Source organism: Rattus norvegicus, chromosome 4, assembly GCF_021556685.1.
Source record: "Rattus norvegicus strain SHRSP/BbbUtx chromosome 4, alternate assembly SHRSP_T2T, whole genome shotgun sequence".
Classification (NCBI taxonomy): Eukaryota; Metazoa; Chordata; class Mammalia; order Rodentia; family Muridae; genus Rattus; species Rattus norvegicus.
Genome location: NC_141537.1, coordinates 15,053,102 through 15,066,676, shown reverse-complemented (window position 1 = coordinate 15,066,676; position 13,575 = coordinate 15,053,102). Strand labels below are relative to the sequence as shown.

The following is a 13,575-nucleotide window of genomic DNA, read 5'->3' as shown; positions in this document are numbered from 1 at the left end:
CCAAAAAACTATTCCACGAGCTGCCTTGGTCGTGGTCCTTTGTCCCAGCAGCAGAAAAGTAACTAAGACAAGGCCCCAGTAGACAAATAGCTCCGTGGGTAAAGCACTTAACCACACAAGCCTGACCTTCTGAAACCCATGTAAAAGGTAGGAGAGAACCAACTCTGTAAGGTTGCCCTCTGACCTGCATACACATGTTGTGACACACTCACACTCATGTCTCATATGCAGACAAATAATGAAATTAAACAAAACATTTTGAAAATGAAATAATTAATGTCTATTAAATATTTTAGAAATAAGGGTCCAGGAGATGGTTCAACTTCCACCTACTCTACGAGCACGAGAATCTCAGATCTGTTCCCGAAACCCAGTAAAACCAGGTGCAGTCCACATGTCATCCGTGCACATCGCCAGAGTAGAAAGGCTGGTCACCCACATCAGTAAGCTCCAGGTCCAGTGAGGAGGACACTCAGTGACAACTTCTGGCCTATGTTTATATACAAACATGTTCCTGTGCATGACTCCACCCCATAAACACAAATGCATATATACATATCACACACAAACACAGGAAGAACACTTTAGAAATAAGATAGACGCTTGAGGAAAATAAGTCCCTTTATCTATAAACTTTAATCACATTGCTGAGACCAGTTTCAGTAAGTTTATCGGTTTTTTAAAGATTTGTTTATTTTATGTATGTGTATAAATACACTGTTCAAGTCTTCATACGCACCAGAAGAAGGCATCAGATCCCATTACAGATGGTTGTGAGCCACCATGTGGTTGCTAGAATTTGAACTCAGGACCTCTGGAAGAGCAGTCAGTGCTCTAAATCGCTGAGCTATTCCTCCAGCCCAAGTTTATGTTTTTGACATTAAGAACATTAAACTCTCTCCATACATATGTAGCCCTATAATTTTTCTCTGAACTCTATCCATGAGTGACTTAGCAGAGTACTGCTCTTCTTGAGTTATTCTCCTGTCCGACATTTTCTGGTTCTGTTACCCTTTTCTAGAGTTTTCTCTTTGTTTTGTTTGTTGTTTTTGTTTTGAGTCAGGGTTGCCTTATTATGTAGCCCTGGCTGTCCTAGAACTCACTACAACAACCAGGCTGGCCCCAAACTCACAAAGATCAGCCAGCCTCTGCCTCCTCAGTGCTGGGATTGAAGATATGTGGCATTTCCGCCAGACAGTTTTTTAAACTTCAATGTGGTCAAATAATCACAACAATTAGCTTTTGAATACGTCTAATAAACCAAACACTATGTCAGGGCATCTAATAGCTCACTTAAATTTCTTTTTAAGACTAAAGTATAACAAGATGGACATCTATACTTCAAGAATAAAACCAAACTTCAAAAAAAAAAAAATTACAGAATGAACCCAGAGCTGCTGAATTGGTCAATGACAGAATTTAGACCTAAACCTCAATGTACAGAAGATTGAAACTTGTGTACATAACTTTTAAATATCTTTCATAAATGTCTGCTATCTCTATCTCTGTTTTTTCAGGTCCTATAGTCCTGTTTTAATAATAGCTCACTTGAGGTTTTTTTATTGAGTGTTATCGGTGCCTGCTATTGCTCTTCAATATTTCTGCAGATAAACTCCTAATAATTCTTCTACTGCTTCTACATTCAGAAGACTGCATTCTTTACTTCCTCTCACTAAATGTCAAATTTAATCTAGCTATGATTATTATCAGGGAGTTCTTCAGCCACAGCCATTTCCGGCCCCAGTTCATGTTCACTACTCAGAATTAAATCCAGCCTATTTTCTTTCTTGCCTTGTGCTCATAAAAAATACCTGCTTTAGGAAGCAGTCAGCATTTTTCTTTGCAAACTAACCTCTGCGTTTTTTTTTCAGCCACTTGCACACCACTAACAACCTGAACTGAAAACACAGCTGTCCTAAATGTATTTGCATCTTAGTCAGCTACTTCTGGTGATCAGGCGATGGTTCAGTTTTAAGAACACAGTGCGTGCAGAGTCCCGTGCTAATGTAAGAAATGTAAACAGGGAGTCTTCCTCTCAGTTTCAGGTGAGGTCCCACCATGTATCCAAAGCTGGTTTTAAGATCGTAAGCTGGCTGTGCTGGCACAAGGCACATACCTTCAGTCCCAGACAGAGGAAGGAGAGTCTCTGAGTTCAAGGACAATCTTACTTATATGGAGTTCCAGGTCATCCAAAGCTACATAATGAGACCCTGATTTCAAAAAGGACCAAAAAAATATTTTAAAATAAAATAAAAAAACGAAGAGAGAAAGAAAGGAAGTCGGCTGATAAAGAAATTTCTAGACTCCTTTGTAGAGTAGAGATTAGGGACAACAAAGGCCACTTGAAGATTCCTACATAAAGAAGGGAAAATACAGCGCAAGTGCCTCTGGGAGCACTTTGTTGTCTTCATTTACGGCTTAGAAGGGAAAAGCTCGATGAAATGGTGAGATGCCTGACTGGCCAGACATGTTTAAAAAATGCACTGAATAGGCACTTGGAAAGTAAGTGTGGATGGAGAAGTAGTAGGCGAAATTTCACAACAGATGAGAGCTTCTCTAAGTGTACGTGATGGTTTAAGTGAGAATGGTCCCCACAGGCTGCGTAATTGAACATTGAACTGGAGAATGGCCCTCCAGTTAGCAAGTGTTAGAGAAGAACTAGAGGGGATGGCCTTGTTGGAGGAGTACTTCATTTGGGGGTGAAAACCCATTTACTACCAGTTTCTCTTTCTTTTCTGCCTCACTGCTTTGTGGATCGACTTGCAAGTTCTCAGCTGCTATTTCAGGGCCCTACATGGCTGCCTGACACCAGACTCCCCACACCAGGACTCTCAACCTATAGAACCATGCCACAAATTAAATACTTTCTTTCATAAGTTGCTTTTGGTCATGGTGTTTTGTCACAGTAACAAAAAAAAGTAACTAAAATGATTTATTATTTAAGTTTGCAATTTCTGACCTTCAAAAGTGGATATACTCACACAGCCTAGACTGGACACTCTCACGGCTTAGACCTGACCTATGCAAATTAGCATTTATTGATGGTATTCACAAGGGCTTATATATAAAGCTACAATTCCCATTCTCTCAATCTAGACTCGTGTTGTGAGACTGCCTTCTCCTGTATGGAGAATCTTCCTTCCTTCCCTATTTATGGAAACTACGTAAGCCTCCAGTGCTCAAAAGAAAGCTCCTCCCTGGACCTCCCAATCATGCTCTTAAAAAAGATACATGTTCTTTCTTCTTTGTTCAGTGCTTATCCTGATATATTTTATTTAGTGCTTAATATACACTGAGAAGTACTATCCTCTCTGTTAAACAAATAAGGAACCTGATGTGGTACCATATTCACAGTTAAAAAGAGCAACTGGTATTCAAACTCCAGTAACTATGTCTTGTTTTGGTTTGGCTTTTTCCATTTTTTTTTTCATTTACATTGATATTTTGCCTGCATGTATGTCTGTGTGAGGATGTTGGGTCTCCTGGGACTAGAGTTACAGATAGTAATGAGCAGCCATGTGAGTTCTGGGAACTGAACCCTGGTCCTTTGGAAGAGCAGCCAGTGCTCTTAACCACTGAGCCATCTCTCTAACCGCCCCCCCCCCTTTGGTTTGGTTTTTGTTCTTAGTGCTTGGAAAAAGGTCTCACTATGTAGACTTGGCTGTCCCAGAACTCAGACATCTCCCTGCCTCTGCCTCTCAAAACCTAGATAGAATTAAAGGCGTGTGCTACCACACTTGGCCCAGGTACCTATCCTTTAAACTCTCCACAAAGTCAGTCCACACACTGTCACAATACGATGAGGTACTATCCTTTGTTTAAGTATCTCTCCTCTTAAACCGGTGACTCCTAAGGACAGTGACAGTGACAGACTTCATCCCTACATCTTCCACACTGCGTTTACAGGGTGGTCTGAAAGTGTTACAAGAGAAAGAGCTTGGATTCCCTTTCTCACTTGGCAACACTGTTGTCTTCTACTTATTAGTCTCTTACTACCAAGTCTACTCCCATTTTACTGTAGTCCTAAAGCATATTCGAAATGTAATCCTTGTAATCAAGTGGATTATAAGTAAATCTATCAACTCATTACCATTAAAATCTCAATGAGTTAACGAAATCTAAGTTATAAAATAGAAAATAGTAATTAGTCATTGGATCAAGTGACATATAAATAATCCGACTAATTTATGATCTTCATTTTTTTCAACATATTAACATAAATTCTTTTACTGACCACAGACGCATTACGTATTTACGTATTCCTTACAACTACACAAGAAATGGACTAGCCAAAAAGGTTTCCACTTAAAAACTGTTCAGGTCATCTTTATTTTTAGCATCAGCTCTCCGGTGCCAATCTGGCCTTTAAAATATTTAACTCTTGCAGGCTTGACTATGCAGGAGTGCCCACACTGTTAGATGCACTTGAAACGAATACTTTTTTTTTTTTTTTTTTGGTTCTTTTTTTCGGAGCTGGGGACCGAACCCAGGGCCTTGTGCTTCCTAGGTAAGCGCTCTACCACTGAGCTAAATCCCCAGCCCCGAAACGAATACTTTTTTATGACCTACTGCAATATGGTAAGAATCAGAACCCTCAACACCCAACATTGAACAGTATTGGTACTATCGAATGAACTCAACAGCTTCCCTGTGCAGGAGGCTGACTACTTCCAAAGGGGGAAAAACTTAAGAAATTTCCTGGAACCACCTTGTTGTTTGTTGTTTTCTGGTTCCAGACATAGTTCAGTGTACCCGGACCTCCCAACTCCTTTCCTCTAGAGCCTGAGCCATAAAACTCACAGGAATACCCGTTTCTGTCTCTTTCAATCTATAGTGCCAAACCTAAGTTAGGACCTGAGCTAGGACCTGCATGTGGAAGTCCAGTGTTAGAAAAAAGTTTTTATGAAAGTACCTAGCAAATTCATAATCATTCATAATCAAAAAAGAAGAAGAAATAATAATAATAATAATGTTTGATGAAAGCAATAAAAAATTACAAAAGTATTATCGGTAAAGTAACATCAAAGTAAGCAAGATCTACCACTGACACAACAATCGTAAATTGCATACCTAATTTACATACACCCAAGTATGTAAAACCTACACGGAGATTAATTAATTGTTCCACATTGTATTTTCCCAGTAGCACGTTAATGCAGTTCGTTGGTGTTATCGGGATAAAAATAAAATGGTTAACAACATGATTTCTGAAGTTTAACAGGGCGGTGATGAGTTAGAAAGCACAATACCAGAACAATACTAGAAGGCTGGCTGTCAACACGAGGCAGAAACAAGGTGAAGCATGCCTATGGACCATGGCATTGTTTGCAGACCTGAAATGCCCTGCAAGGCCCACGCACCGGACTCCGGCAGCCGCCCCTCCGCAGTCGCTGTAGGAGCCGCAACTCCAGTGCGCCAGGGCTGCCCTTCCGCGCGGGCAGTGCCTGCACCACAGGGCGACCGCTCCGCGAGCCCGCGCCTCGGGCCGCTAGAGGACCTCGCGTGGGCCAGGGCCGGGCCACCCGCCGCCCCCACGCGCCCTCTGGGGACCGTGCGACCCAAAGCCGGAGGAGCGCAGAGGCGCGGGCACCCACACCGTGCCGAGCTCCGGCCTGCAGCCGCCTCGCCCCAGCGGTGGGAGGGGGCCGCGGCCGAGCGGGGCCCGCAGGTGCCCGTGGCAGGGGGCGCCTGGCTGACCCCAGAGCCCGCGTCCCCATCCCGCCCGCCGCTCCGCCGCCCGGTCCACACAGCCCTGGGATCCTGTCAGAGCGCGGTGACCTCCACATGGCCCGCAGAGCGTGGAACTGTGGCGCTTACCTTAGCCGCCGGCGCCGCGCCGCTGGGAAGCGGCTAGGAGACGCGCAGAGTCTCGAAGGCTAGCGCCGCCGCTGGAGCCCGAAGTGCTACAGCCCCGCCACCGGCGGCGCTCTGCCTCCACCCTCGCGCCGCCCGCACCGCGCTCCGTCTCCAGGAGCGCCGGGTCCCGCCCCTGCTCCTTGCCTGGCCACGGAGTCTGCGCCGCCGCCTGCAAGTTGAGGGGGCGGGGCGAGCGGGGCGGGGATGCCAGGTTGAGCGAGGGCGGGACCGACGGCGGGCGGGAGCGGAAAACTGACTCTTCTTTCAACCTATAAGACTAAGAGGCGGGCCCAGGAGGCGCGGTCATTGCCGAACCAGAAAGGAGGGCGGTCAGTTACTGGCGGCCAAATGAACCAATGAGCGAGAGGAATGGGTCTGAGAACGCAGGCTGGTGTCCGCTCCGCTCTTCGGGATAGGCCAAGCGCGGCCGGAACAGCCCCGGATGTGGGCGGAACCCTGAGGTGTGGAGGGCCTCCGCTGCGGCGGTTTGGAGAGGCGGAACTATGTCTTCTCCTTAATTATCATGTGAGGGCCTAAGAATTTAATGGGGGGAAAAGTGTGGAAGAGGACTAGGATCCAAACTGGCGTATTTCCCGACCTTCGCTGCCCTCTCGGCTCTCCCGCCAGCCGCGCTACCAGGTGAGTCTGGAGCTCGGCCCTTGCCCTGTTGTTGCCGCGGCGCTGCCTCCGGGTGACCCTCACCCCTTCAGACTGCGGCCACACTGGCTTGCGGGGCGCGTTGCACGACGGCTATGGGGTGCATCTTGCAAACGCCGCATTAAATTCCAGCATGAGTTTGGGTGAGACCGGACAGCCCCACGAAAGCACCATAAGCATTTCCAAATCAAAGACCAGGCTAGTTTAGCAGGATCCTGAGGTTCCACGGCAGATGAACCCTAAAGTCCACCAAGTTTTAAACAGCGAGGCCACTTATTTTGACAAGATGTAAGCTGATTAAACAGAGGTCTTTGGGTAAGGAGAGTTCGTTTAGAAGAGTATTGAGTAGCGGGAGAAGGGAAATAAAATGGTATGGGAAGGACCTTGGGTGAGTCCACTGCACACAACTGATTACAAGATGCAGGTGTTAGAATAAGAGGCCTGTGTGTTTCCATGTGGGAAAAAGGCTCTGAATCAGGGTTTCAGCAATGGATCCGGAATCATACGAGCAAAAAACCTTCTGTACAGGTAAAACCACCTTAAGTGGAAACTATCTGTTGAGCAGATCTTAGGCCTGGAGAGCGAGTGCCTCTGACCAACCCTTAGAAAGTGGTGGTTTAAAAAAAATTAATTATATTAGAACAATTAAGATATCTTAATAAATTTGGAATCTTGTATCACCATTTTAGTCCAGCGTATGCAATCCTAAACGTTAGTTAAATATCAGTAAGGTCATCTCCATTGTTGAGAGTATTTTTCTACAACTAAGTTCTGTTTCGACCCACAACAATAAACTTGTAACCTCAATAAGCTTAGGCCCTGACATCTCTTATCCTAAATGCCTGGTCATTGCACTCGACTTGGTTCTTGTTCCTTAAAGGGGGGGATGGGGAGATTGAAGTTTGTATTATCCTGAAGCATATAAAAAAATTGTGTTCAAGGGTATTAATGACCACAAACTTCATTAAAGGTTCTTTAAATTGACCACCTCAGAGGTTGGGACTGAGTGAACATAATTCACAGGTTTAATTAAGCAGCCTGCCCACATCTCCACCTCTACTTCCAAATTTAATCTCATTCGGTATCCTTCCTGGAAGAACTGGTACAGAAAATTGCCTTCCAAGACTTAGCCTAGTGTCAACAGTTCTCTTCTACCCCTGTGCCTTTAGTCCCAGCAGAGTAATCAGGTAGCTCTTTTGAGTTCAAGGCCAGGCTGGTCTATATAAGCAAAGTTCTAGGCAAGCCAGGCTATGTAGTGAGATTTGTCTCAAAAAGAAAGCCTCCCTAAAAGCCAAATTTCCTGCAGTCCAAAGCGTTTGCAAACTAACCAAAATGCAGATTTATGGGTGTGAGAAGGCGGTGATACATCAGCATCTAAGTCCTGAGCTGCAGCAGTGTGGACTTTACCCGCGGCCCTGGAGATGGCAGACTTTAGCAATAGATTGGCCACACCGTTGTGCAGTTGGTCTTTGTAGCCAGTCTTCAGCTCTTCCTGCATCTTGCTAGCACCCACACCTTCTGTTTACCTCTACAGTCAGTGATCTCTCCCTTCTCTGGAGCTTATTGTCTTCACTCTCTCAGTTGCTGGTGGCTTTATCACGGAGATCACTTTCTAGATATTTCTTCCTGGGATGGTAAGAGCTCAGCAGGTAAATGCTGCACTTGCCACCAAGGCTGATGACCTGAGCTCAGTCTCAGGACCTGTATGGTGGAAGGAGGGAGCGAGATTTTTCTCCTTGTTCCTCTCACGGTCTCATGTCCTTCATTTCATTTTCTTCTCCGTGGAGTCAAAGGAATAAAATGTTACTCAGTTGTTTGCATTTCCTTGCCCTCTGTTGAGTAAGTTGCCTTAGTCAATAGCATGTAGGGTTGGGGATTTAGCTCAGTGGTAGAGCGCTTGCCTAGCAAGCTCAAGGCCCTGGGTTCGGTCCCCAGCTCCAAAAAAAAGAAAAGGAAAAAAAAAAAAACAAAAAAAAAGCATGTAGTTTGCCTTCTGATTCCCTGTTGTTTCTACCCTTCTTCTTAATGGTCACAAGGTTTCGATTTTTAAAAAATCTTGAATTGTAAATCCATTTCTGAAAATTAGATATAATGCATCTTTATACCTGAAGCTAAGATATGTTAATGTGTTCACAACTGATAGTAGAAGTTCTTAAGAATTATTAGTGACATTAGCATTGAAAAAAATAGAGAAATTGAAAATTTTCTGGCAGTGAGTGGGTACTGGGCTTTCCAAACGTAAGGATGCACCCTAAAGTAACAGACTTTAGGGTCCTGGGTAATAGAGAGATGGCTTAGTAGTTAAAAATGCTTGCTGCTCTTCCTGAGGACCTGAATTCAATCTGCAGTACTGCCTGTAACTGTAGCATCAACCAGGGATACCAGATAAAGTTCACATTCAGAGAGAATCTTAGCACTGGACATTTTTTTTCTGGGCTCCATGGTCATTTGCACATGTGGCATACACATGGAGACATATACATAAAAAGTTTTTAAAAAAACAATCTATTTTAAAATAGAAGAGAGAACAGTGATATAAAAGTTATCACTGTCATTGAGTCATTAAACACTAGGTGGTAACAAAATCCTAAGTTTTTCAGTGGTCTGCTCTAACAAGGAAATACTTTAAAAATTCAAGAAACAAGGATTATGTGAAAGTATAGTTACCAGTCCTGTCTGGATGGTTTAGCCCAGTGACACCTTTGCAGTCTTGCTATTCTTACAGTCTGTATCAGTCATTCTGTCCTTACAGACCTCACGATGCACCAGGCAGTGGTGGCACGTGCCTTTAACCCCAGCACTGAAGAGAGGCAAGTAGACCACTGACTTTGATGCCAGCTTGGTCTACAAATCAAGTTCTGGGACAGCCAGGGCTACACAGAAATCCTGGCTCATAAAACATGTTTCATTGTGTTGACCTCGGGTGCTTTATTTTAGCACCTCTCAAAATTAAATGCAAAACTCTAGGTTGGCAAGTATGCAGAGAGGTTGAGAACATCCCTGAGGTGCAGTAAAGTCATGACTTGGACTTGATTACACTGAGAAGGAACCAGCTGCTCTTGAATGAAGTTCCCACTCAGTGTCCACACTAAACATCTTAATAAGTCAGCATGACTGTAAGAAATGGTGGCAGTGGCTAAAAAGAGAGCTTCACAGTAAACATAGGCTGCTCCTACAGACGACTGGAGAGCTGTTCCCAGCACCCACTGCTGGGAGGCTTGCAAGTGCTCAAACTGCACTCCAGCCGAATCTGCCACTTTCAACACTGAGGGCACTTGCAGTATGCATATACCCACACACACACAGGATTCAGAATTGGAAGTATGGGTGTGTGTGTGTGTGTGTGTACGGACATACAAAAATAGCTGGTGAGTGCTAGAATGTTTCCTAAATTAGAGAATCTGAGGAGCAGAGGCAGCCAACTCTGCTAGGAATCAGTGATGTCTGCTATCAAAGTCTGACCTTTGTGTCTTTTCAGGGTGTGTCTCCCTTCCTTCATCCCTGAAACAGCCTTTTTAACCTGTTTAAATGAGAATGTCCTTGGCCCAGAGAGTACTGCTCACCTGGCTGTTCACACTGCTCTTCCTCATCATGTTGGTGTTGAAACTGGATGAGAAGGCACCCTGGAACTGGTTCCTCATATTTATTCCAGTCTGGATATTTGACACTATCCTTCTCGTCATGCTGATTGTGAAAATGGCTGGACGGTGTAAGTCTGGCTTCGACCCCCGACATGGATCACACAATATTAAAAAGAAAGCCTGGTACCTCATCGCAATGTTACTGAAGTTAGCCTTCTGCCTCGCACTGTGTGCTAAACTGGAACACTTTACTACCATCAATCTCTCCTATGTCTTCATTCCTTTATGGGCCTTACTGGCTGGCGCCCTAACAGAACTTGGATATAACGTATTTTTTGTGAGAGACTGACCTCTGAGTACATTGTCTCATTTATGTTGCTGTTCAACAAGCTCTACAGTATTTTGAATCTTTACAAGTTTCAAGAATAACAGAACCAAGGGAAAATACCAAGTGTAGTCTTAAACTACTGTAAAACAGGATTGGTGCGGCATGAACTTGTAGCCAACCCAAAGCTAAATTATTGAATATTCGAGTTGATATCTTTATTATCCCTGTGTAAATAAAGCTTGTTTCTGACCTCATTTTTCCACATGCCTCCTCTTACCTTGTGTACAGTCAGGACTTGATATAAATACAAAGTCTTTCGTTATGTAGCTGCATATGCCTTTACTAGACTGTGGCTCTGTATAAACAAAGTAAAAATGCTTTTAAACTATGAAGTGAAAAATTGGTTATGTAAGTATTTTAGGAATGCCAGTTCATGTTCCAATCAACAGTCTTGGTGTGGCGGTTTCATATAGGATGGCTCGGAGCTTTCCTACTGCTTAGGATGAGTGAACTGCCTATTACTGCTATTACCGAAGTCAGGAGCCTACCTCCCACCCCATCAGAAACCAGTTATGCCAATTTTTATCTTGGAAATCTCAGACACAGTGCCTCACTCACTCTGAAAGTGTTCAGGTTTGAGAAACTATGTGGCTACCATAACAAGGTCCTTAACCAGTGCCGATAAAACCCAGGCAGCAATACTTCTGAAAAGTTTGGAAGTGATACATTTCAAATCCTGAAAATAAAACTATTTTGTTTGTACTTTGTGTGAATGTTGTGTGTGCCTGCATGAGTTCATGTGCACTAGTGTGTATGCAGCAGTGCATAGAGACAAGAGCACAGGGTTCTCGAGAACTGGGTTACAAAGGTTAAGACCACCTGGGTGCAAAAAACGCAACCCTGCACCTCTCTACAGGAGCTCACACTGCTGAACTCACCAACCCTGCTCCTCTCTACAGGAGCTCACACCGCTGAGCTTACCAAGTGCTCACACTGCTGAACTTAGGACTTTTAAGGTCCTTTACAATGACTTTTGAATTTTGTGTGTGCATGCATTCATGCATGCAATAGTATGTACAGGGAGATGCAGGTGCTTGCAGTGGCCAGAGAGGGCAGATTTCCTGGAGCTAGAGTTTGTCTAGATGCTTGACTTGGGTCTTGAAATCAAACTCAGGTCCTCCTGAGGAGTGGTTTGAGTTCTTAACCACTCTGCCCTCATTAGGCCTCAAGAGATTTTGTCCTATGTAGCTTTGACTTGTAGCTCTGTCAGCAATCTAAAAGTGGCCATTTTGATGTTTTAAAGGTCTGACAGAAGCAGAAGGTGTCGTGATGCGTTCTAGAACACTAGCTGGAGGAGCAGAATTTTGAGTTTGAGGTCAGCCTGGCCACAGAAACCCTGTTTTCTACAGGTCATTATTTCTTCACTACTAATACAGAGTTTTTTTTATCTGGTGGATACTGGTGTGCAGGGATCTAGGCATGTGTGTGGAAGCCAGAGGTCAACACCTATTGTCTTCCTGAATTGCTGTCGTCCAGTTTTTGAGGCAGGATCTCTCACCAAACCTGGTAAAACTGAATAGCCAGTAAATGCCCTGCATCCAGGATCTACTTGTCTCCAGCACACAAACGTCTAGCTTTCATGCAGGTACTGGGTATCCAAATGCAGGTACTCACACTTTAACAGCAAGCATTCAACCTACTGTGTCATCTTTCAAGGCCCCACAAAGATTATTTTAATACATTCCTGTCTTGTAAATAAAAATAAGAAAAGCAGCCACACACCACAAAAACAGTTTATATTAGGTTTTTTAAACTAAAGAGCTAACCAAATAAAATCTAGTTACAAATAACCTTCCTTTGTGCAACTGCCCCTGGAGTCTTACTTCTGACTATCTAAAACTAGGAGTCATAAAAACAGTATGTGGAAATGAAAATTCCAGGCTTGATCAGGTAACTCCAAATTTAATTGAGAGGTCCAAATTGGTTGCTGGAATATATGACTAAGTAAATGCAAATAAAGTTCTCATTACATAAGCCAAAAAATCACTTGATTCAGATAAAGTTAGTCAAGCAATTGTCTTAATTGGAGGCTCTTCTGTGCGAGGAAAAGTGTAAAATGTTTTCCCAGAACAATCTTAATAAAAAAGAAAAGAAATGGGTAAGAAGTATATGCAAAAGGCAACACGATAACCAACCTGCTTACACATGAAGATAAAACAATTTTAATGCCTCCGAGTGGTTTTCGATATAAAATTTCTCCTTGTGTAATATACAATAAATTATTAATGTATGTCTCAATAGTAAACAGCACACTTCACTGTCATCAGAAACAGTAAAAAAGAAATAATGCTTACAAGTGGAAAAAGATAGTATAGGAAAAAACGCCTTTCTGAGTCCTAAGATACTTCCTTTATAAGAGTATTTACTAATTATAAGTAACATTAGAGCTCTTACAAGGCCATTAATTTCCTAAGTTATGATAGATACATAACTTATGGTTATCACTGAGCAAAAGGTTTATCATAACGTCTGAGAGCAACCCGTGAGCAAACATCTTCATGAGTGTTAGCAAGTTGTGTTCTGTATCTCACCCCCCCCCCCCAGGTAGCTCTATGAAACAAAACCCATGAATGGAGAATTCTCAAGTACCGAGGATGGGTCTGTGCTTGGATTGATGTAAACATGTCTAACTTGTAGCACACGCGTGCCCCAGGACCAGCTTATGGTGTCAGAAGATTGGACACTATGAAAGGTTTACTGTCCTTTTAAGTTTATTAGCCTGACAAATTTGGTGTGTTTCCCACTTTGCTGTTTTACACCAAATGAGCAGAATTAATGTTAACTAGAGAACACAGCTGATGCAGGAAGGAAAGCAATAATCATTTTTGTCCACAGACAGGCAGGCAGGCATGTCTCTGGGCACCCGAGTCATTCCTCTTTACTGAGACTCAATGGTCCGTCCCTTTACATTAACAAACATTAACAAACCACCAAAGGAATGCAATGTCAACTGTGGCTCACAAAATAAGCACAAAATTGGAGTGTCCATGAGGGCAGGACAGAAGAATATCAACTCATAATGGTAAAACTAAGACTGAGGCAAATGAAGCCTGGCCACGGGCTCTGAGGAACAGGAGAGTTGGACTCCGAATG

The 13,575-nt window shown here is 43.6% G+C and overlaps 2 protein-coding genes across 17 annotated transcripts in view; one reads left to right on the top strand and one right to left on the bottom strand.

Annotated features, from left to right (window-relative positions):
• Window positions 1–5,969, bottom strand: part of Phtf2 (putative homeodomain transcription factor 2) — a 113,922-nt gene extending 107,953 nt beyond the window's left edge. For 14 of the 15 annotated variants that reach the window (XM_087656417.1, XM_087656418.1, XM_087656432.1 and 11 more), the window contains exon 1: window positions 5,818–5,969. The gene's annotated coding sequence lies outside the window, so the exon portion shown is untranslated. 15 annotated transcript variants of the gene reach the window in all.
• Window positions 3,440–11,184, top strand: Tmem60 (transmembrane protein 60). 2 transcript variants are annotated; one of them, XM_087656415.1, is made up of 2 exons: window positions 3,440–6,495; window positions 9,992–11,184. In XM_087656415.1, the coding sequence occupies exon 1, from the start codon at window positions 5,303–5,305 to the stop codon at window positions 5,852–5,854; it is 552 nt and encodes a 183-aa protein (XP_087512541.1). In that variant the 5' UTR covers window positions 3,440–5,302; the 3' UTR covers window positions 5,855–6,495; window positions 9,992–11,184.
• The last annotated feature ends 2,391 nt before the right edge of the window (window positions 11,185–13,575 follow it).

What these genes read in the sequence shown, in the direction of transcription:
- Tmem60 (XM_087656415.1), top strand. Translation starts at nt 5,303, where the DNA reads ATGCCTATGGACCATGGCATTGTTTGCAGACCTGAAATGCCCTGCAAG.